The sequence below is a fragment of the Patella vulgata genome, chromosome 5 (genome assembly GCF_932274485.2).
Source record: "Patella vulgata chromosome 5, xgPatVulg1.2, whole genome shotgun sequence".
Lineage (NCBI taxonomy): Eukaryota > Metazoa > Mollusca > Gastropoda > Patellidae > Patella > Patella vulgata.
Genome location: NC_065883.2, coordinates 28,667,753 through 28,690,593, shown reverse-complemented (window position 1 = coordinate 28,690,593; position 22,841 = coordinate 28,667,753). Strand labels below are relative to the sequence as shown.

General features: G+C 31.5%; 1 protein-coding gene across 17 annotated transcripts in view; it reads left to right on the top strand.

The window, feature by feature from the left end:
* LOC126821856 (arf-GAP with GTPase, ANK repeat and PH domain-containing protein 1) overlaps nt 1-22,841 on the top strand; it is a 59,117-nt gene that overhangs the window by 31,548 nt on the left and 4,728 nt on the right. For 3 of the 17 annotated variants that reach the window (XM_050550389.1, XM_050550388.1, XM_050550399.2), the window contains exons 10-23: nt 3,159-3,248; nt 6,577-6,678; nt 8,444-8,530; nt 12,758-12,835; nt 16,282-16,383; nt 16,681-16,816; nt 17,694-17,756; nt 18,768-18,920; nt 19,140-19,213; nt 19,561-19,729; nt 20,358-20,475; nt 20,780-20,884; nt 21,392-21,479; nt 21,943-22,110. In XM_050550389.1, coding sequence (XP_050406346.1) covers nt 3,159-3,248; nt 6,577-6,678; nt 8,444-8,530; nt 12,758-12,835; nt 16,282-16,383; nt 16,681-16,816; nt 17,694-17,756; nt 18,768-18,920; nt 19,140-19,213; nt 19,561-19,729; nt 20,358-20,475; nt 20,780-20,884; nt 21,392-21,479; nt 21,943-22,110 — 1,533 coding nt within the window. The remainder of the gene's footprint in view (nt 1-3,158; nt 3,249-6,576; nt 6,679-8,443; nt 8,531-12,757; nt 12,836-16,281; nt 16,384-16,680; nt 16,817-17,693; nt 17,757-18,767; nt 18,921-19,139; nt 19,214-19,560; nt 19,730-20,357; nt 20,476-20,779; nt 20,885-21,391; nt 21,480-21,942; nt 22,111-22,841) is intronic. The other 14 variants (XM_050550402.1, XM_050550397.1, XM_050550405.1 and 11 more) reach the window with 11 other exon arrangements.

Below are 22,841 nucleotides of genomic sequence, written 5' to 3'. Positions count from 1 at the left end.
TGAATTCATAATTGATTGAAATAATTTTAGATTGGTATTAAAAAAAATGTTTATTTAAATCCTGTCCATAACTTTAATTTTGGAAAATGGTATCCAACACTTATTTACAGGCTTAGTAAATGTATTGTGAAATAACCACCAATTTCTGATTATTCTTCTGGTTTTAGCAAATTAAACTTGATTGTATATTATAGACATTGTTTCATACATGTAGCTACAAAATAGCTGAGATGGGTGGGTGAGAGATCAGGAAATTTAGATCTATGTTTTAAAATTAGTTCTCATTTACATGATGTTAAATCTGTTTTCGTTCGGACAAGTTGTCTATAAGACTTATTTTGTTAATAATAAACATATTCCGTAGATGTCTATAATATACTTTATGTTTGATGAATATACAGCTTTCTGGTTGCGGTGTATTATCATTTTTCAAACAAAGCTATCAAATATTATTTTCATAAAAATGCCTTAATTATTTTCACAATCTAATCAGAATTAGTAATACACATTTAACAAGTATAAATTTGTCTCTAAATTAGTTCATTCTTCCCAAATAATTTGTAGTTCAATATATTTTATGAAGTATAGATAGGAATGAGTCAGTTGAAATGTGATCGTATATTGCAGTTTCTCTGGCCCTTGATCACTTTGGAAAATAGTATTAGTATGGACATTCTAGAGGCTATAGTTATGACACAGTTGACTTTAAATTTATATTCATTGTTTAAATTCATGAAGCCAAGAATCCTTTTGATTTCCAATAATCACTTTCAGAATTATTACCCTTAATCACTTTTTAAAATACAAATGTATTGTGGACACTGGAGCTGATTAATGTGTTGTTTATGTTTAAACTGATGACAACTTTGTGCTTTTGATTCATTAAATTTATGCCCTGCCTTATAAAATCATTACACATGAAATTTGTATGGATTAAGGATGATTCTTGGTTATATAGTCCTATTGGTTTGGTTCATAATTATTGGTTTATTTCTTTAATATACAATTGATTATTACAAAAATAGAAAAATAGGTTGATGAGGAGAATCTGTTATTTTTAGTTTAATGTTTTTTATGAAATGGTCTTTGGCTACAAGATGGTTTACTTTACTTCATATGTTGTTCTTTATGTATGTTGACAATTCAGTTCAAGATTGAATTGGGTTTTTTTTTTCAATATTTGGATTTTCTATATATATTTACAATTACAATGATGAAGAGTTTTATAAAACAAATCATTGAATGAAAATTAAGCATTTTATCGAATACCAGTAATAATTACATCATCTTCAACTTTTTACTAACATCATTTTCATTTGAGACAGAATTATCTTTAAAAATTATCAATTGTCTGTGACTCTAAACATTTGTAGTCTGTAATGGTTACCGCTGATCTATTGATGTGTAAAATTCTGCTTGGTATCGGCAGTAGTAGTCATTCATTAAACGTCTAACTGAGAATTTTGTCTTATAATTAATACAAAATTGTAGTTTTCCCAGATGATTGTGATAGACAATTAATAGTTTTCTAAAGCATATTTTGTCTTTTAGATTTGCTCGCACTAACAATTCATGGGCAAATTTATCGAAGCAAGCTGGTTTGTGTTTTTAAACAAATAGGACAATTCATTGAGAATGAAAGTGGTTTATGAAACCATATAAATTGCATACCACTGGAGATATTGTCTTATATAAATATTAGATGTGTATTTATCATGAGAGAAAAACTGTTTAGAGTCTGTTTCTATCTCTAAATATAAAACCAGTTTCTGTGAATAAATTCACCCAAATACAGAATTTTCCCTTTGTGTATATAAAGGAATAAAATATAGAAGGATGACATCCAATTACATTTTTTCTGACCATCATTAACACATAAAAAACAACAAAATCAGCTTCACAAAGTTAAAAGAACACTATGTCACATTAATACTTTATTTCTAATGAGGAAATGATAAGATTTTACATAACCTTGGTGGGACTGAAATCAAAAAAGAATAGTTTTGAATATGTTGAACAAATGGAGCTGTTTGATTGCAATGAAACCTTTACTAGGAAATAGTTTATCTTACAATTTTTGATATTTTATCACATTCAGTTCAATTTCCATGTCATGAAAGTTTCGATTTTTAAATTGTCATATATCTTTTTTATAAGTCTATAAATGATTAAATAATCCTTACACGATTATCTTCTGTGAATGTCTAGGGCTTACTGTATTGGGCTGACCACAACATTTAAAAGACTGGACATCGTACATCCATAGTTTTAAGTTCAACTGATACCTGTACATCAACTATCTGTACCATTTTTTGGATTCTTCTTCTGTATTGAATTCTGTCCACTGTCCAGAGTGTCTGGCAGTATTGTCAGACTCGTCATTTAATTATTGTAGTAGTCAAGCTTGATACTAGAGTTTTACTAATACACATGGAATGATTTCTTACATTAAAAGGTGGCATGGTGAAATTTTGTTTTATTTTAAAGTGTAATATATCACAACTGTAATATTTTGGTTCAAAATTGAAATGTCAAAAAGAATCAAATTTATTCGGAAGGAATATCCTGTTACAAAACCCAAGATCAGACGAAGAAAATGTCAAGGAAGAGGGCACATATTATATGAATTCATTCTTTGAATGTCATTTTTGAATATTATGAATTCCTCAAAAGTCAGTTGTGATGAATATAAAGGGTAAAAAAGTGCTTGAATTATGTATGATATTCTTGAAAATTTCACCATGTGAATCTAATTATCAAGCATCTTGTAACATAATCAGATGTATTTTCCATAATTATATATAATTACTAATATTGTCATAATACATACTTTACAAAGTAACATTTTGTAATTTCTTATAGTAATAACTTGATTTTGTTTAGTTTTAATTTTTGTAATATATTTTGTTTGCTTGATTTTATTTATTTTTTGGTTGCCCAAATTAGAAGTTACTGGAAATCTTCATTGGTATATTATCATTTTGAAATGTAAACAAAATATCTTTTGTTTAAAGACTCTCTAATTACAACTGCTGTCCAACTTGATAAGAATTAAATTTCAAGGTTCAATATTGGGAGATTTCCAGTAATAGATTCACCCTAGTCTATGCTTATTATATTGAGTTTCAGCATGTATTTTTGTTGTTTTACCCTGGCAGGGCCCCGGTAGTGACCTTAGATACAACCACCCAACAGCTCATTTACAAAACTGGAAAAATAAACAACTATTCAAACCTTTTAACTTAAGTGTAAGTCTCAGAAACATATATACCAATTTAATTAAAAACTATAATATTTATCAATATATTTGATAACAGCATGATCTATCAATACATGTAACTGCTTGATTTTATTGTGTCAATAAATATGTACACAAATGTGAAGATGAATTCTCGTGGTTATATTATTATACATCTGTTCAAGATGTTTTTATACATCCAGTAATAATTTATTGGCTCACTGTTCTTGACAAACTATATTCATTATGATATTATTAATACTCAAATATATAAGTTTACAAAATCAAGCATAATAGGAAAAACAAAAAAAAAGGCATATTTGAACAAATATGACAAAAGTTTCCATGGTACTTCAGGTACATGCAGTCACATTGCGCTTCATATACTACCTGTAGTAATTTACACTTGACTCAGATCTGAATTAAGCATAGGTGGTTTATACGTGGAATATTTGTCAGTCATTTGTTCTTGATAGATATCATATTAATGATATAAATAGTTAGTGTTGACAGATCATAATTGTTACTATAAACTAATAAATCAGTAAACAGATTGAATGTGTTTTCTATAATATGTAATTATAATATTCATTTCTCATGTATATGCATGCAATATTATGACAAAAAGGCTTATATATATATAAACCATTTATAAACACACATATAAGAAAGGCAATTATATACACATATGGTATTGTTTGATATTTATGTTGACAAACAAAATAAACTTCTATAACAATATATTAAATACTAAATACACTTACTGTTTACTGTTAATGTAATATTACCTAGTATATATATATCTAAAGTTTATATAACCTAATACATATATGATATATAACCTAATACATATTAAAATATGTATATAAAATAAAAAAGACTTTATTACCTAAAGCTTAATTGTCAAATTACTAATTTATTTAATAATATAATTGTATAACTCAATTTTAACATTGATAAAGAATATTAAATTATCCATGCTACTAGTTTGTAATTAACATTATATACTAATATAATAAATTGAATAGTGGAAATAATAATTAATATTTAATAAGGTCAAAACAAAACTATAGTTTGGTTCTGGTTACCAAACTATTTAGGCCAAAACCAAACTATTCAGAGACAAATATTTATGTTCCTGCTATATATCAACATGATCAATTACCACTAATTAGTAACTGCTTAAAATAATTAAATATTTAGTTTTATTAACTAACCAACTTATTGTGTAATAGTAAATGCATGAAGTTCTATTAATTAATAATAAAGTTGAAGATAATTTTAAACATAAGAGAAAAGAAAAGATTACAGAAATTGAAATACTTGATAAAAAAGTTTATTAAAGTTACACTGTAAATTATCTGTGATATAGAGAAATATAAGTATTTTCTAAGATTGATCGTCTAGTCCAAGTTTAAGCAAAAATTTCAAAACCTATGAGATGTTGACATTTTTGCTTTTATGCAAGAGTAGACAACATTTTCTAAAATAAAGTTGTTCATTGAAATCTGATCAGATTTTTATTTTCAGTTTTGCTTAATCGAGTCATATTTTGATTTTAGAAATTCTGCTTATTTTAGTAACCATGTTGGTGACCTGGGCATTTAATCAGTTTTCATTTAATATTGAATATCGTACTAGAATATCGTTGTTAAAATCATCTTGTGCACATTCCCCTTTAAAAAGAAATGAGAAATAGAGTCACATATTTTATAAAAAAGCAAAGCACAACGCTTTGAAAACATCTGGCTTATTCATACACAGTTTTTATTGTTTGTGGGTAAAACACATCTGTAGAACTGCTGAAAAATCACTAGACAATTGGAGTTTAAAGAAGAATAGACTGTCTTATATATTGAAAATAAAGTATTGAAATTGGCAAAATGTTCTATTGTATAAAAGCCTGTTTGAATTATTTTAGTTTAAAAATGTGAATATAACTTTTATGAAAATGTTGTCTTTTTTTACATTGGTACTAAATGATGATTTTAGCATGGATATGATATTGGGTGATATTGAATTTATCATAATAACATATACCAGTGTTACGCAGGTGTGCAGAAGTTTACCATGTTATTGTCTATTAAAAATGACAGAAACATATGAATGTGTTGTATTGCTTTATTCTGTACCTATTGTTTTGTATCATGTTTCTTTATTTAGTAAATCAAAAGTGTTTTCTTTCTGTTTCATGTTTTTCTATATCTGTAAAATGAAAGTATGACCTTTCTCTATCAGTATCATACTTATATATCTGTATTCTGTAAGATCATTCTTGTTGCATCACCACTAAATATATAACACTGTGGTGCAAGAATCGTCACATCTGCTATGACAGGGTGCTGTTAATGCTTTGCTATCTTAGGATTCTATCCCCACACTTTCAGAAAATGAAACCCTTCTTTAAAATTGTAAATAAACACAGATAATTAGTCACTGAGTTGGAACAAATTTCACCACTTCGTTATTTAAAGTTAAATTTCTACATCCAAACCATCATGGTTTGACACGTATCTTCTAAAATAGCTATTTTATTAAATCGTGATAAAACAGTGACAGATCATCATCAGATGAGCAACAACAAATGGACAGGTTGTCAGTTACTGATACCCTTATTTACTACATTTACATTTTGACATTCATAAGAACTTGTGTGTAGCCCAAATTTAGTGAAATAAACAATGAAACTGACAAAATCAAGACCTGTTATATACACCTTCTCAAGCTAATGTAATTTACCTAAATCTAAATATATATTTAACAGTCGAGATTACAAAGAGAAAACCATTGATTGGAAAATGCATTCAAATTACCAGATTGAAAAATTGTTACCAAAATCATTATACCGTATAATTAATTAATATAAAAAAAATAGGACTTCTTTAATGTCATTGGAAACTACCTTCAGATGAACACTGTACTGTAGTTAATAAGAGAACAAGAAAATCAGATTACAATCAATGAGTTGTTACGAGATCAATGCCATTAGAAATTTGGACTACAAAATAATACATTCTATCTTAAAACATAACATCTTATACAAAATCAAAGAGGTATTGGAACTAGGCTTGTTAATGCACTTACTTTAGTTTGTTCTTCTCAATCAATTCTTTTCAACTCAAGTCTTTCTTCTGAAATCTTTTATTCCTTGTCATTTATTATATCCCTCTGATTCAGGTTTTATTATTTTGCATGATTCCTACCATATTTACTGATTTCTTAGTCCTGTTTTGCATGCCCAGGTTGATGTGTCTTCTGTTCTTGTTTTCATTTTGCTGAAATTATATTTTGTTCTTTCGTTATTTTTATTATGTTATTTTTGTTCCGTTTGGTTTTAGGAAAAGGTGGATAGATACATGATGGAATTACAAATTCATGATACTAGTCCCTTTACACCTCTTCTCACTCGTATGACGCGAGTTCGTTCCAGTCTCGTTCTTGTAAGTTTACTTTGTACGGATGAAAAAGTTGTCTCCCTTATATAAGCTCGGTAGTCATAGCAACTAACTTCCAATAGCACAGCATGAACATTATATTATATTCAGTAAGTTATCAAAGTAACCAATCACATAAAACAAAGTCTTGTGATTTGATGGAAATATTGATTGGTTAGATCTGCACATTAACATACAATTACTAACAACCAGTCAAAATGCTAGCTTTTAATCATGTGGTTTATCTCATAAATTTCATATTTGCATATTTGATCACATGGTTAGAATGAGTTATTTTGATTTGATGCACAGAATTTGAAATCCCTAACTAACACCAAATAACACTGTGTGAATAATAAACAAATAAGGCTTTCATTAATCATATCATTATCAAATTAATTTCGATGTGTGTTAAATTTTTTGTAATACACTTTTATGTTTGCATGTTAAATGTATTTTAATGCAGTTTAAAATCTAAGCTTTATTTTATGATTAAGCGTAAAATTTATAGATCTATTCTAAGGCTGCAAATAAAATTGTGGTTTTATTTAATCATCAAAGAAAACGAGGGGAAAAAAATCATGATTCCTTTTAATATCTCAAGTCATTGATATTTTTTTTTTTTTTTTTTTTGCTGCATCTAAACTTAAATGTTTATGTGTAGACACACCCAGAGCTTTGCTGATAAAATTAGTTCGAATCAATAGAAATATCGACTAGCATCTAGCCAATTGTTAGTTTAAACTTAACAGTTTTTATTTGCAGTCAATTGTTGAAAGTTTACAGCTTCGAAGCTTATTAATGCTTATCTGTTTATACAGACCATTGGATAGGATAACAGCATGATGAATATCAGTATATATTATCAGTTAAATTAAAAGCAAGGAATTATTCAAATGTATTATTAACTAAAGTAAATAAACAGAACAATAATAGATTGAGATGGATACTGAATTACTGGTAAAAAAAATTTATTGAGATTTAACATGCTTATGAATTGTTAACTGAGAATCAATGAAAATTTACCACTTTATGGCACAGACATGAGGTATAAAATGTGGCTTTTGATAGGTTAGGGTCAGTACAATTCCCACATTTCTGTGGAAGACAGTGATATACCAAGGTAGATACCAGAACATTGCGTTCATTCAAAGATGCATGAGTAGCAGAGTCACTGAAACCAGCATTGCAATGAGTGTGGACTAAAGCCATTCAGCGATGTATCTCCACCATGTGTTCACCACTAAGAGCCATGCGTTAATGAATTACATTTCTTACCCTTGCGTCAGCGTTTACCTGTAAAGTAAAGTTGTTATGGCCTCAGTGGGTTGTTTAATTTCTTGTGTCTTTAAATATCTAAAAATCACCTTTCAGTTGAATTATGCCTCACAATCACTACCGGTCAAATCGATGGTAGGTTTTCATTGCGTCTCAGTATACCTGTATTATTCAGATTCCAAATTATTTATGAAGAATATTACCGAAATTCAAAATAACTTGCGAGTAATTAATTGTAGTCATTCCTTGCTGTTAATGCTAAAGAGTGGAGAATTGAACTTGTAACAACTGAATCACAGTACTTGGAACATCCAGTCCTTCTTTGGAATTTAAACCTTTTAAAAAATACTGAACTTTTTGATCAAGTATTTGGAAGAAATATTAACCAGTAGTTGCAAGTTTACATCTCCACCAAGTAAGATTTGTTTCAGCTTATTCTTGATTTGTGTTGCGGACTAACCTTTTTATTTGTTGACCCCGTCTACGTTTGCAGGATCAGCCAGACTCAAAAGATTTGCCTACACCAAGCAGCACTCCTACTCAGAATCGTAAAAACCGGCGGCGTTCTAATCTTTTTAATGTAAGCGCTATCAATATTCTAAAATCGTTTGATGTGTACAGAGTGTTATTGTTGATTGACTAAAAACATCTTTGCCATGACATTTTGTTCCTTCCCCTTTTTCTTTAGATTCTGAAGACTTGTGTGAATGAAAAGTTTGATTTTGCTAGAATATAAAGATTTAAGTAATGTATCTAATGCATATATCCTTGTGAGTCATATACCATAACCCCACTCTTCAATGTCGCTAGAAAGGCAAATCAAATACGCTCAAATATAATAATTAATTTAATGCATTTTAAGTAAATTATCCATTCAAACTGAAAACCAGAACAAAACATCTTGGTACTTAATATTTATCATCCACAATCCACAATCATTCTTAAAATAGTTGTTTAGGTTACCGTAAAGATTTTAAATTGCTGATACATTTTCATCTTTGAGCTATGTGGTACTCTCATACCGGTAGTATAAAATACGATGGTACTCATAAGTATCCCTCTCTCTTGAAAGCATATTCTACTCACTTGATCTTTCCTACTTATAAATTAATAATATAGAAGGCAAGTTTCAGATTACTGGTATTATTGTATACGAATATTTTATTCCTAAGTCTTCAGAAATGTTTAAAATACATGGAAGCAAGCAACACTGGAAATAATATCTGGTCTAACGGTACCGGTAATTAGAATTAGGTTATTATATTGTATTCAGTAATTAAGGTCTAACTACTTCTTTACCAGTATTCAATTCTTTTTAAAGATGTTGTTAGATCTCACTGTTGTGTAAAATATAAACAAAATGAAAAAAATGAAGTATGGTCTAATCTTAATTAGTCTGAATAATATCTCATCTGCATTTTCAGAAAATTAATCGTAATATAGAAAGTGCAGATAGGTCTTTCACTGATAGACTTATTAGTTTTTTATTGGAAGTCGCTGTTATGACTTTATTTCCAGGTTGCTAAAAAATAATTTCATTGAAAATCTTGTTAAATTGTGTTAGACTGTATTGAAGCTATTGTTTGTTGCGTTCTCAGGTTATTCAATGTGTTTTCTTATTTTTGTCTGAGTTTGTGGCATGATATTGGGTTAGAAAATGCATGTGTGCATCATGGTTGTTTTGCATGTATTGTTTTATTTGGAATGAATAATTTTAATTGAATAACTTATGAATAATTTTAATTGATTAACTTATAATAATTAATATAATTATAACTGAGGTAAGTTGAAATATTCTTTCAGTCTAGAAATGTTGAAATACAGGCCATGCACACACTATTCCATTTATTATATACTACAATGTAATGTTAAAAACAGTGTAATGATCAAAAGTTGATCTTGTTTCCTTCCGGTTTTAATTTGGTTGGCCTACACAAAATGAAGAAGGGGATTGGGGACCTAATGGTTATCGCATGTGCCTTGGATCAGAAGGTCTGCTGTCATCGAGTCAAGTGGTGTTGTTTCGATTCCCCACTTGTTCGTGACAAGGACTGGGGTCACCTGTCCAACCCTGTGGATTTTTTCTGGGACTTCCAGTTTCTTCCCACTGCTAAAGACCCCTATACACGAACAAATTATTGAAATAAAATTGCACTATGTTAGTCCAGAAATGACATACAGGTAGTTTATTTTAAGTGGACCTTAAACCTCTCTCTCTCTCTCTCTCTCTCTCTCTCTCTCACACACACACAAAATGAAGATCTTTCCTTACCAGTTCTCTGTTCTCTTTGAAATCTAATTGTAGCCACTGTGGTGATTGGTTCAAATCATTCAAATCATGTTTAATTGAACACACCTTAAAGAAGATAAGTTTCTAACTCAATATTTTCCATAATATTCAAAATTAAAAAAAAAACAAATTAGAATTCAATATTGATTTGTTATCTTGCCATGAATCTAAAGGATCCTAATTTCTATATTCAGTACACAATTAACATTTTATAATCAGTTGTGTACCCTGCTGTTTCGGGTGCCATTTTGTAATGAACAAATAAAATCATATCCTACAACACAATGTGGAAGTAATTAGTAAAGGCTGGTTCACAAATGACAAAATAATTTAAAAACAGGTGTAAACGACTGACGTTCAATTTGAACTGTTCACATATTTCACTGAACATAATTGATTAGAAAATACAATATTTTTTTTCAAAAAATGAATATAAATCACTTTAAATACATTCATTTTGCATTAACATGTGCTTTTAGAACTATTTTTATCTATTTCAAGGTTTAAAAAAATAGAGACATATGCCCTTTAAAAGTGTGGATTAGTGTAAATTTAAAAGATATGTACATAATAAAGAAAGGAAATGATGCAAAAGCCTGATATTAATATGTAAAGATATTTCACTGAATGTCATATATACATGGAGTGGAATACTTAAATAAAAATTTGGAAATTGCTGTGTCTTTATATCCTGTTAATTTATCAAAATAAACTATGTATACTGCTTTACTCAATTAGTTGAAATGGAGATATGAAATAAATTGAGGAGTAATAATGGTCACATTAAACCTGATAAAATCCTTAAAAATCTATGTGGAAGCTAGTGCTGGTCTGAAACATAATTATTTTTCACTGAAGAGTTAATGGTCTACCCATAGGCGTACGGGGAAATTTTTTACTGGGGAGGCAGTGGTGGTTGGTGCCCCAAAAATGTAGTTAGGTTCTTAGTATGTTACATGATAATCATAATATCTCTTTTGCGATGAATAAGTTCTTAATTTCTAAATCATCAATAAAAGAGAACTAAATTTTATTTACTTGTAATATACACAACTAAAAACAGTTGTTTATGTAACTGTAATTTGTGGCTTACTGTACTCCAAACAATAGAGGGTTCGAGTCTTAAGATTTCTATTTAATTGCCTAACTATAGACACTCTGAATTTAAATTCGCTGTTAAATTGGACGCATTCAAGAACACAATATTTTTTTATACAACTTTTACAAAGTACAATTGTGTGCCCAAATTTTCCCAGCATTTGGTGCCCAAAATGGGGGCGCGGCCGCCCCCCCTAGTCCCCCCAGCTCGTACGCCTATGGGTCTACTTCAGGGGTATTAGAGCATGCTTTATTTCAAATAAAGTAGAAGTCATATATTGTCTTTCTTAAAAGGGATTCACAAGGAGTATAACTTGACACAGTATATTGAGTATAATTAAGAATATATAAGCTCACATTAAAAACCCCCCAACAATTTTGTGTTTAGGTCAAAGGAAGAATAAAAGGTTAAATATATGTCACAATATTCTCATTTATGATACATGGAAACTTGGATACATACTGTACCTGTATTCCTCTAGTTTAAAACTTTAAAATTATTACAAGAATGGTTCATACTATACCATTCCACCACCACCACAGTGATTCTCTTTCTAAAATTTAGTCGACATGATCAGTCTTTCATTATTTGTTATTAATAAAATATTTTGGACAGTTGAATAAACCGAACCTTCTGTTAGTTTCTATTTTTAAGCATGATCAAAAGTTTTAGAATGTTTTTCAGAAATTTTGTTTGGTTTTAGATAGAGGGGTTGTATATTTCAAGTTTTTGTGCATGAAAATTTTGGTTTACGACTCTTAGATACTTTTTTTTGTTTTTCATATACATTTACCAAAATGATATTATATATTCCATATTTTTAACTGTAAACTATTTTTTGAGAACATCATTATCTCCCATACAACAAACAGTAACCGAACCAAACTGGATGGAAATGTATTTTGTGGAAGTTAAAGAAAAGCACTATTAGAGCCATGGTCTATAACTTGAATGTCTTTGTTGTTAGTGGTACAGGATGGAGGGCCTGGCAAGGGACAGCGTATAGTCGTTCGGATGGGATGAAACATTGAGGTCCTGTGTACTCATTGGTGTGCACGTAAAAGAACCCTTGATAGTTCGATATAAGAGAAGGCTGTAGTGCCACTGTCCGGGCAAATAATCCCTCATACTGATAGAACAGTGTATGGCATATGCCTGTTGCCATTAGCCAACTCGGTGCAGAACACTAGGACGTTTTAAAAAACCCATTTCATTTCGTTTCCTTTGTCAGTTTAGAAACTGTACTACATTGATATTGCCACCTGCCCAACACAACATTTATGAACCAATACTGAAACCTGGTAGTAATTAAGACATTACGGCCAATGTTTTGTTTTGTCGGGAGATGAACTGTGTGTAAAACTGTTATTCTATAGTGGAATATTAAATTACATTTAAATTATTTCTTTTATTAACAGCCTAAAAAAGATGATGAAAAAGACAAAACTGGTGAAGGTGAAAAATTTGGAAGTGGACGATGTATTCCTTTAAAACAGGTAAATAACTTGCCAGGATATTAAATGATTGACATCACAACATACATTTTTATACGCCCACATTTTCATGTGGACGTATTATGCCGTCGCCCCTGTCCGTCCGTCCACAATTGTTTGTGGACTCTCTACAGGTCACAATTCTTATCCGATTTTGAGGAAACTTGAAATATAGGTTTATCCCCAAAAGATGTCGGCTGCTTTCGATATTGGCATGTATCGGATCGAAACTTCATGGATTATGGCCCCTGATTGTACGAAAAATCACGTTTTTAGCTTGTGGACCCTATTTAGGTCACAATTTTTATCCGATTTTGTTGAAACTGGAAATGTAAGTTTATAACCCAAAGATCTCGGTTCCTTTCACTATTCGCGCATATCGGACCGTAACTTCCTGAATTATGACCCCTGATTGTATGAAAAATCACGTTTTTAGCTTTTGGACCCTATAGAGGTCATAATTTTTATCCGATTTAAAAAAACGTATTAATCACCGTTACACCCTAAGGACGGCTGAGTTCGAATTTCGTGAAAATCGGCCCAAAATTGACAGACAAAATGGCCGCCGTTCGTTCTCAAATAGTGTAAAAATATGGTATATCAAGGTTGTGGACCCTATAGAGGTCACAATTTTTATTCGATTTTGTTGAAACTTTAAATGTAAGTTTATAACCCAAAGATCTCGGTTCCTTTCGATATTTGTGCATATCGAACCGTAACTTCCTGAATAATGGCCCCTGATTGTACGAAAAATCGCGTTTTTAGCTTGTGGACCCTATAGAGGTCATAATTTTTATCCGATTTAAAAAAACGTATTATTATATCACCGTTACACCCTAAGGACAACTGAGTTCAAATTTCGTGAAAATCGGCCCAAAATTGACAGACAAAATGGCCGCCGTTCGTTCTAAATTAGCGTAAAAATATGGTATATTAAGGTTGTGGACCCTATAGAGGTCACAATTTTTATCCGATTTTGTTGAAATATAACTTTATAACCTACAGATCTCGGTTCCTTTTGATATTTGCGTATATCGGACCGTAAATTCCTGTATTATGGACCCTGATTGTACGAAAAACGCTTTTTAGCTTGTGGACCCTATAGAGGTCATAATTTTTATCCGATTTAAAAAAACGTATTATTATATCACCCTTACACCCTAAGGACGGCTGAGCGTGAAAATCTGCCCAAAACTGTCAGACAAAATGGCTGCCCTTCGTTCTCAAATAGCGTAAAAATATAGTATATCAAGGCTGTGGACCCTATAGAGGTCACAATTTTAATCCGATTTTGTTGAAACTTGAAATATAAGTTTATAACAAAGATCTCGGTTCCTTTCGATATTTGCGCATGTCGAATTGGAATTTCCTGAATTATGGTCCTTGATTGTAGGACAAATCACTCTCTTTTTTTTAGCTTGTTCTCTATCCATCTCTCGAAATTGTGGGTGTATCCTGCCAGGCAGCTGCTGGTTATTCTCTCTCTTTGTCCTGTTGTAGGGGGCGCACAGTGGCTAAGTGGGTAAGACGCTGGCTCGCTAGCCTGGAGGTCGGGTGTTCGATCACTACATTGGCCGAGAAAGTTCACCAAGATTGTCAGTGATGCAGGACAGAGGGCCTGACAAGGACAGCTGTCTAGTCATTCTGATGTGACAGAAAACCGGGGTATCGTGTACACACTGGCATGCAAGTAAAAGATCCCTTGACAGTTGGAATTCAATATAAGAGTAGGCCCGTAGTGCTGCTGTCCAGGCAAAATTTCCCTCATAGCACACTGTATAGCGTATGCCCGTCTTCATAAGCCCAGTTCGGAGCAGAACAGTAGGACGTTAAACTCCATTTCATTTCTTTTCATTTCATTTGTCCTGTTGTAACAATATATAGGGATAGAGTTAGCTCATAGGGATACTTTTTCTGAAAGTCAATATATCATTCTGCACATTCAGTATCTCATTCTTTAATTGTCAAAATATCCTTAATTTTTTACGTTGAAAACATTTGAATAAGATAATATTCCAAAACCAAATTTACAGGGTAAATTAAAACTAAAAATCAAAAGTAAAATATACTATTCAAAAAAAGTAGGGGATATTTGATTTTGGGGGCATAATACTAAAATATGCAAATGACTACGAAAAAAGTCACTATAGAACCTAACAGAAGAAACATTTCCAGTTACATGTGACGCCCAAACGCACCAATAGCTACCGCATGGAATGCAGGTGATGCTTGGGATCATCATGGGGGTCCAACCCAAGATTTGCACGACTCTGACTTTGAATGTTACAGTCATTGTGGCATTGAATTCCAGGGTGGAAACATCAGTTTAATTGTTTTAGTGACCAGAAAACAAATTTTGATATGCGTCGGCTTACCCAAAATGAAAGGTTACGTGCCCTTGGCATGCTACAGATCGGCACAACACAGGCGGTTGTGGCGCGGACGATGAATGTTTCTCAGTCTGTCATAAGCAGGCTATGGTCCAGATACCGTGATACACAATCTGTACAGGACAGACCACGCTCAGGTCGACCAAGGGCGACAACTCAAGCCCAGGATTGATTTATCCGTACCTTGGCCTTGAGAAATCGTGTCATCACAGCAAATCAGATCAGCGCTCGTCTTCAAACAGACACTGGTGTGAGAGTGAGTGGCCAGACGATTCGGAATCGACTGCATAGGGGTCACCTTCGTGCCCGACGTCCTCGCGTGATCCCTTGTTTGAGAGATTCATCACATTCAGGCAAGACGTCGTTGGTGTAGGGATCGTCAACACTGGGATAATCGACGCTGGAGCAATGTGATGTTTTCAGATGAGTCAAGGTTCACTGTTGATTTTTTGGACAGACGTAGGAGGGTGTGGCGTCGTCGAAACGAGCGCTTCCAAGACGTTAACGTCATCAGACATGATCGATTTGGGGGTGGTTCTGTTATGGTGTGGGGAGGCATCACTGTTGCTGGAAGAACGTCCTGCCAATGTCCAAGAACTTGCTGCTGCGTTGCAACAGGAATGGGACAATCTGGACCAAAATGACCTTAGACGTCTCATTAGGAGTATGCCACGTCGGATCAATGCTTGTTTGGCAAACAGAGGAGGATTTACCCGTTACTGACTTGGTTGTGATGCTGTGGTAACTTTGCTGTTTGACCCCGGGTATCATTTTACCCTTATAATGGTCAGTCTGTGCCTTACTTAGTCTAACGATCATTTGGAATAAATCGATGAATGTGAACTTCATTTCATTTTGTCATTTGTTTCTTCGTCAGTTTCATTAGGTGACTTTAATAACACTTAAAAATCAAATATCCCCTACTTTTTTTGAATAGTATATCTCAAAAGTCACCAAATTTGTCAAATCCCCTTTAATATTTTTAAAACAAATACTAACATTTTTCATTTTATACAAAATATAAATTTAATCTTTAGTTTTGTTGAATATGTGTTTCAGGGTTATTTATATAAGAAAAGTCATGGTTTAAATAAAGAATGGAAGAAAAAATATGTTACGTTAGAAACTGATGGAAGAATTACATATCATCCTAGTTTACATGTAAGTTTTTTTTTAAGAATCTCTATGATGAATTTAAGTTTCCATAATTCATGACAGATCTGAGTAGAAGCTATATGATACCCAAATCATGACACATCGCCTACAGGTAAAGTCAGTAGTGGACAAATTCTGGTTTCTAGCCACCACAAACAGCAGAATACAGTTATGAATTTGGGTGATAGATGTCCACAAAATTTAAATGGATATTGTCCAATATTACCGTTGTTTTTACCATACATTTGCCAGACATTAATAGTGAAAAATTTGGCATTGTATTTGCAACTTTAACACTTTCAGGATTATATGGAAGATGTTCATGGGAAGGAAATTCCATTAATACGAACAACGGTTAAAGTTCCTGGTCAGAGACCAAGAGCTTGTCGAACTGTGTCTAAAGGGAAGGAAGTGAATGGAAATGTTACCGGTAAGGGAGGTAACTAACATAATACTAATATTATCTTGGTGTAACTATATATACAAATATTCATATAACTGTTGTATCAATATAGCATGATAGCTTACCACCTTGTCTTAGTCTAGCACCATCAGTTAATAATACTGAAATCATTACTGCTTCTAATTACAGACAGAACATGTGTCACAAAATTCTGGGTTAGTTATCTTACTTGCTACCATAAAAGAGAGTTATATAACAAAGTCAAGCTTTAAGAAATTGTTTATTAGAGAGTATAAAACAGTATCATCAGAAGCATCAAAGATTCGGTACTGAATTCATCAACATTCTATTTAGTAGCAGACGTGATTATAGTATTAATAGCTAGTGGCACAATCATATGGTTCTGGGTGCTGAGGTTGCAGCCCTTAAATCCCTGAGAGATATCACATTCAAGGTATCACACCTTTATGTGAAGTCATTGACCTAACCTATTGTTGCGCTACTGATAATATAGAATTCGATGTGATAAACTAGTTTTTAATAGTGGTGCCGGACTGGAGTTATCTCCCCATTTGTGCCAATTAATATTGTAACATGTATATTTTTGAAATTTCTACAATATCTGTTCTCAACATTTTTACTGTAAATTCAGATTAAATTAATTTGATCATGGTTTATAAAAGAAATATATTCATATTCCATATTTTGTTGTTCATTAAAAGTATTATGGAAAATGTTGAGACATTGTTTTAGGAATTGGTGTATATTAAATAGGCTTTTAATGTTCTAGTAATTGTTTTAGCAAATCAAATATTATATTCCCAAAAGTTGTCAAGGACAAGCTCCTTTTAATTTGTGAGATTTGATTGTTACCAAGACTTCATGTTTAATTACGTGTTGTAATTGTGTATAGGTAATGGAACTACATCATTAGCTGATAAATCGTTAGTTATACAAAATTCTTCTGTCACACCAGGTAAGTAGAAACCCAAAAATATGCAAAAAGAAATTACTGACAATTTTGATTAAAAACAATTCTAAATTCTCCATTCTAACTATTCCTCTTTTAGAACACACCCTTTTTAAATGTGCACTGGATTTTTATGGATAAATAAAAGAAAAATTTGGATTTTCATTAATTGAAAAAAAAAAAAATAAATGATAATAAAGCTATTTGAATTGAAATACAAAAGATCAAAATTGAGCCCTAGTTTTTGATGTTGTAAACTTTGTGTATTTAATTTCTCTGTTATATATTCTGTCCTTATATATATTCTGTCCTTTTCTCTTCACATCTTGATGTTCCTCCAATTCTTGAAAACTCAACTTTTCTTTTCTGGTAAGCTTTTGGTATTGGATTTGTGTTGTGCTTGCTAGTTTGCATGGTTTATATAAAAAATGTTGTACTTTATTTTTATTTTTGACATTTTATATTTAACTTATTTGCCATTTGATCATAAACTTAAAGCCAATGATATTCATTTAGGGGATTTTAAAACACTTGCAAACTGCTATATTGTGAAAGTTGAATCTCTCAAAGGAATATTAGAATGCAGTTGATATTTTTGTTTTGTTTTATTAATTAGATATTTACATAATGATAAATTAAAGATTGTACAAAGAAACTGCAGTACAAAGTATACAATTCATGGTGTTGCTTTGGGCTGGGAATGACAATTTATAAAAAGGCCTGTTTCCTGATTATTCTTTACTTGTAGATTTACATTTTTTTTTATATTAGGACAATTGTTGAAACAATCTGTTTTCATTGAACTGAAAATTTTGTTATTAAATTTAGTAAAAGGCAAATCTGAACTTGTATTTCTTAGTTTTATCTTGAAATACAAATTATGATTTATTTAGGCATTTGGTTTTCAAAAAGTATTTGAAAGGAAATGGGTGGATTTTGTTTTTTAAAAAATCAAGCTTTGTTAAAACAAGAAAAGTGAAAAGGAAATAATCAATGAAATTATTTTTATTTTTTCAGCTAATTTGGATTCTGTGCCGTCTTCACCACTGCCTAAATTAGGTATAAACAGTTCTTCAATGGGTTCTAAAAATGAAACTCCAAATGCAAGAAAACGGCATCGTAGAGCAAAGAGTGGTGGTGTTAAAAATACTGATCCTAGTCAAGGAGATGGTAAGAATGGATTTTGATAATATGAATCCAATCTTATGATTAAAAAAAACAAACCAAAAAACCGTAAAACTAAAAGGATACTTTCCGATATAACAATCATTTCTTTAATTTGCTTAGATAGATATTGAGATCAGAATGCTTATCATCAATTAAATTATTGTATTTGCATAATTCTGTATTGATATTATACTCTACTAATTTAAATATATTTAATTGTAGATTCTGATGGTTATGAGTTTGTGATAGTATCATTAGACAGTAAACAATGGCATTTTGAAGCAAACAGTGGTGAGGTAAGATATATAACCATATTAAACTGATCACATAGTAAATAGTACAGGTTGGTTTTAAGATGGCATACAAACAATCTCCAATCTGAAGGTCAATCAACAGTTTCTTTTAAAATTTATATCCCATGCTGATCGTGATCATTTTGTAAGTAAGGCAAATCATTTATGCACTGATAAACTTAACAAAGAATATATTTTATGATAATTTGAAATTTTAGGAAGACATTGTGATGTCAAAACATTGATGGTGTAAAAAAGCAATAGGTCTATCACAAAGCCAAGTTGACCTTCGGAAACTTGAACCACACAATGATCAATCCTAGTTATATGTGCTTATTTGATTATTACAGGAGAGAAATTGTTGGGTTGAAAGTATTGAAGAACAAATACTGACTAGTCTACAATCTATAGAAAGCAGTAAATCAAAAGAAAATCCAACAACAATAAGCGATGCATCTGGAATCGCTACAATACGTAATGTCAGGGGAAATAATATTTGTGCTGATTGTTCGGCAGCCAGTAAGTATCCTTTAGTACAATCTCACATCATTTAAGACAATAAAATTTTATTGTTCAGTGATCGATGTAATAAACTGTATTTTGTAACTAACATATAGGTGGGTAATCACCAGAACCACCTAAAGTTATATCAGTCTGACAGAGACAAGGTAATCCTTCCCCGTACGACTAAAAAATATAATATCAGTCTGACAGAGACAAGGTAATCTTCCCCGTATGACTAAAAAATATAATATACACAATATATGAAACCTCATGTCCATGAGAGCGTCACAGTGTTTGACCAGTCAGCATGATGGACGGTTGATTAGAATGTTCCAGGTTCATATCCTGGTGTGAGATGAGAAGAATCTTACCAGTTTTTCAAGACTGGTTCCATTTGTCAGTGGTGGTGAGCTCACAAGGAATCCTGACTGGTCGTTGCACTTGGACAAAAATATGATGTCTGCCTGTGTAGTCGGAATTTGATGATGACTAGGTGGAGATGTCACTGTCTGGGCAAAATTCACCTCGCTCGCGTTACTCATAATTATAGAATAAGAAAGTCCTTGTATGATGTTACTTTAAAACCCATTTCATTCCATTCCCTCAAGAAGATTTCATATCTAGTATGTTTTTTGTATTTAAGATCCGGACTGGTCTAGTATTAATCTGGGTATTTTAATCTGTATAGAGTGTTCAGGTATTCATCGTAATCTGGGAACACATATATCTAGAGTTCGATCACTTGATCTCGATGAATGGCCGTAAGTATCTTTTAGTTAGGATGCTTAATCTTATTTATATCTTTAACATTGCTTTTGTAATGCATGAATTTCTCTATAATTTGAAGGAAAAAGTTTCAAAATAAGCAGAATAACCTTTTGTTTTCTGATCACTTCAATCTGTTTCTTTATGAATACTATGACAATATTTATTCTTAAAATGGAAACCTTTTCACGGTTCTATGATTAAATCAAAAACCTAAAAAATAATTTTTTATGATTTTGAGAGAAGTGTATATTTCATGTATAATATGTATATTTCATATATATGTCATGTATATTTCAGACCTGATATAAGTAAAGTAATGACAGCTATAGGTAATACAGTAGCTAATAGTGTCTGGGAAAATAACATCAAAAATTTTACAAAACCAACCCCACAAACAACAAGGTACTTATTTTAAAATGAAATCTTTTGCCTTGCATTTCTCAAGAATATTTACATGTAATATTATTACATTTTAATATTCAAACAACTCAAACAGCAACCTTCATGAGAGCATTATATAGAAATTCCTATTTTCACAACTCTTGTACACTGTATCTAGATTACAGGACGGAGGGCCTGACAAGGAGAGCTGTCTAGTCCTTCGGATGAAACGAGAAAACCGAGGTCCCATGTATACATTGGAATGCACGTAAAAGATCCCTCGACAGTTGGAATTCGATAAAAGAGTAGGCAATAGTGCCGCTGCCCGGGCAAAATTCCCTCATAGCACACTGTATGGCGTATGCCCGTCTTCATTAGCCCAGTATAGGAGCAGAACAGTAGGACGTTAAACCCCATTTCATTTCATTTCATTTCACATCTAGAATAAATGTTTGTATTTAGATTTTAGCTTTGACATTTGTGTATGGATGAATTATTACTAAATATAATAAAATTATTTATTTTTAGGGAAGAAAAAGAAAAGTTTATACGAGCAAAATATGAACATAAAGAATTTGTACCTCCTTTACCTTATGTAGATATCCCTGTTAATCAGGTGTGTTTATAGTATAGTGTTTCTTTCATTATGATTGCATGTAATCTTTAATTAAACACTCACGGTAGGCGACCACCGATTGAAATGATTGTATCAATTGAAGGCCTATAGTTCAACAGAGGTAAAGTGACCTACATGGGTTGGTAAAACGGCAATCTAATTGCTGTGGTTTGAAGAAATTATACAGATGGATGTAACTATTTAGCATGGCGGTCTTTCAAATGAAGGTGTAGAACCATAATAAAATTTTAATTAAGTTAGTAACATATTTGATCCAAGACAAGAAAGGACAGAACATTTATGTCTTACTGGGTATACATCCCTCCTTCAAGCAAAAAAAAAGCATTTCTTCATTTACTTTGCAAGAGGGAAATAATTAATAAATGTACAAATAATACAGTCCTGAATTAATTATTGAACTGTTGTTCATTGTGTTATTAATGTTTATAATTTCTAATTCCAGCAATTGATAGATGCATTAGTAAGAGAAGATATTAGAAATATAGTTATTATTCTCGGTCATGCCGTAGCTGAAGATATCAACGCCCCCTATTCTAAAGATGACGGTAGAACAGCATTACATATTGCTGCAGCTTTAGGAAATGTTGTTTTTGTTCAGCTTTTATTATGGGTAATATATTATTGTTTTTAAAAACCTATTTCATATTAAGGTCATTTGAGAGATTTTTAATCCCTTGCCAACTACAATGTTGTTAAAGTTGAATCTCTAAAGGAATAGTGGTTCAATTCTGTTTGGAATTAAAAAGATTTTAAACATCCAATGTTCTCTGCAGACAATATAAATGGGATATGGTGAGAGCAAGCTAGTGCCATCTTATTTTTTTGTTTAAAACCTTTTGATGGACCTCTTTCTAATCCAGTTTCTAATCCTAGCTGGGAGATTATCTACTGTTGATTTGTTTGATTATTTTTTTTATTAGTTAAATGTTAAATATTCAATTTTGATAGGTTTCAGCTTATATTGAAAATTTATTATTCAAGAGCTAAATCCTACTATTTCAAGTCTTTCTTTAAGACCTAAATGTTATATAAATTATTAACATGACAAGACCATAATCGACTCTCTAGGTCATCAGATGGCTTTGATTTTAAGTAGATTAGAACGGTTCAGCCATTTAATGATTTAATTTGAAAATGGAGAAGCGTGGCTAAGTCTTGATTATACTAGTACTGTGGTTACGATAATAAACAATCAATGCATACATCTTGTCCAAACTACAAACAGTGATAATTTACCTCAGAATAAATTAATTTGATTGAAATTTTCAATATATTCATTTTGCATTATCTATTTTTGAACTATTATAGCAAGAATGACTAGCTCTTTATCTAAATCTTATA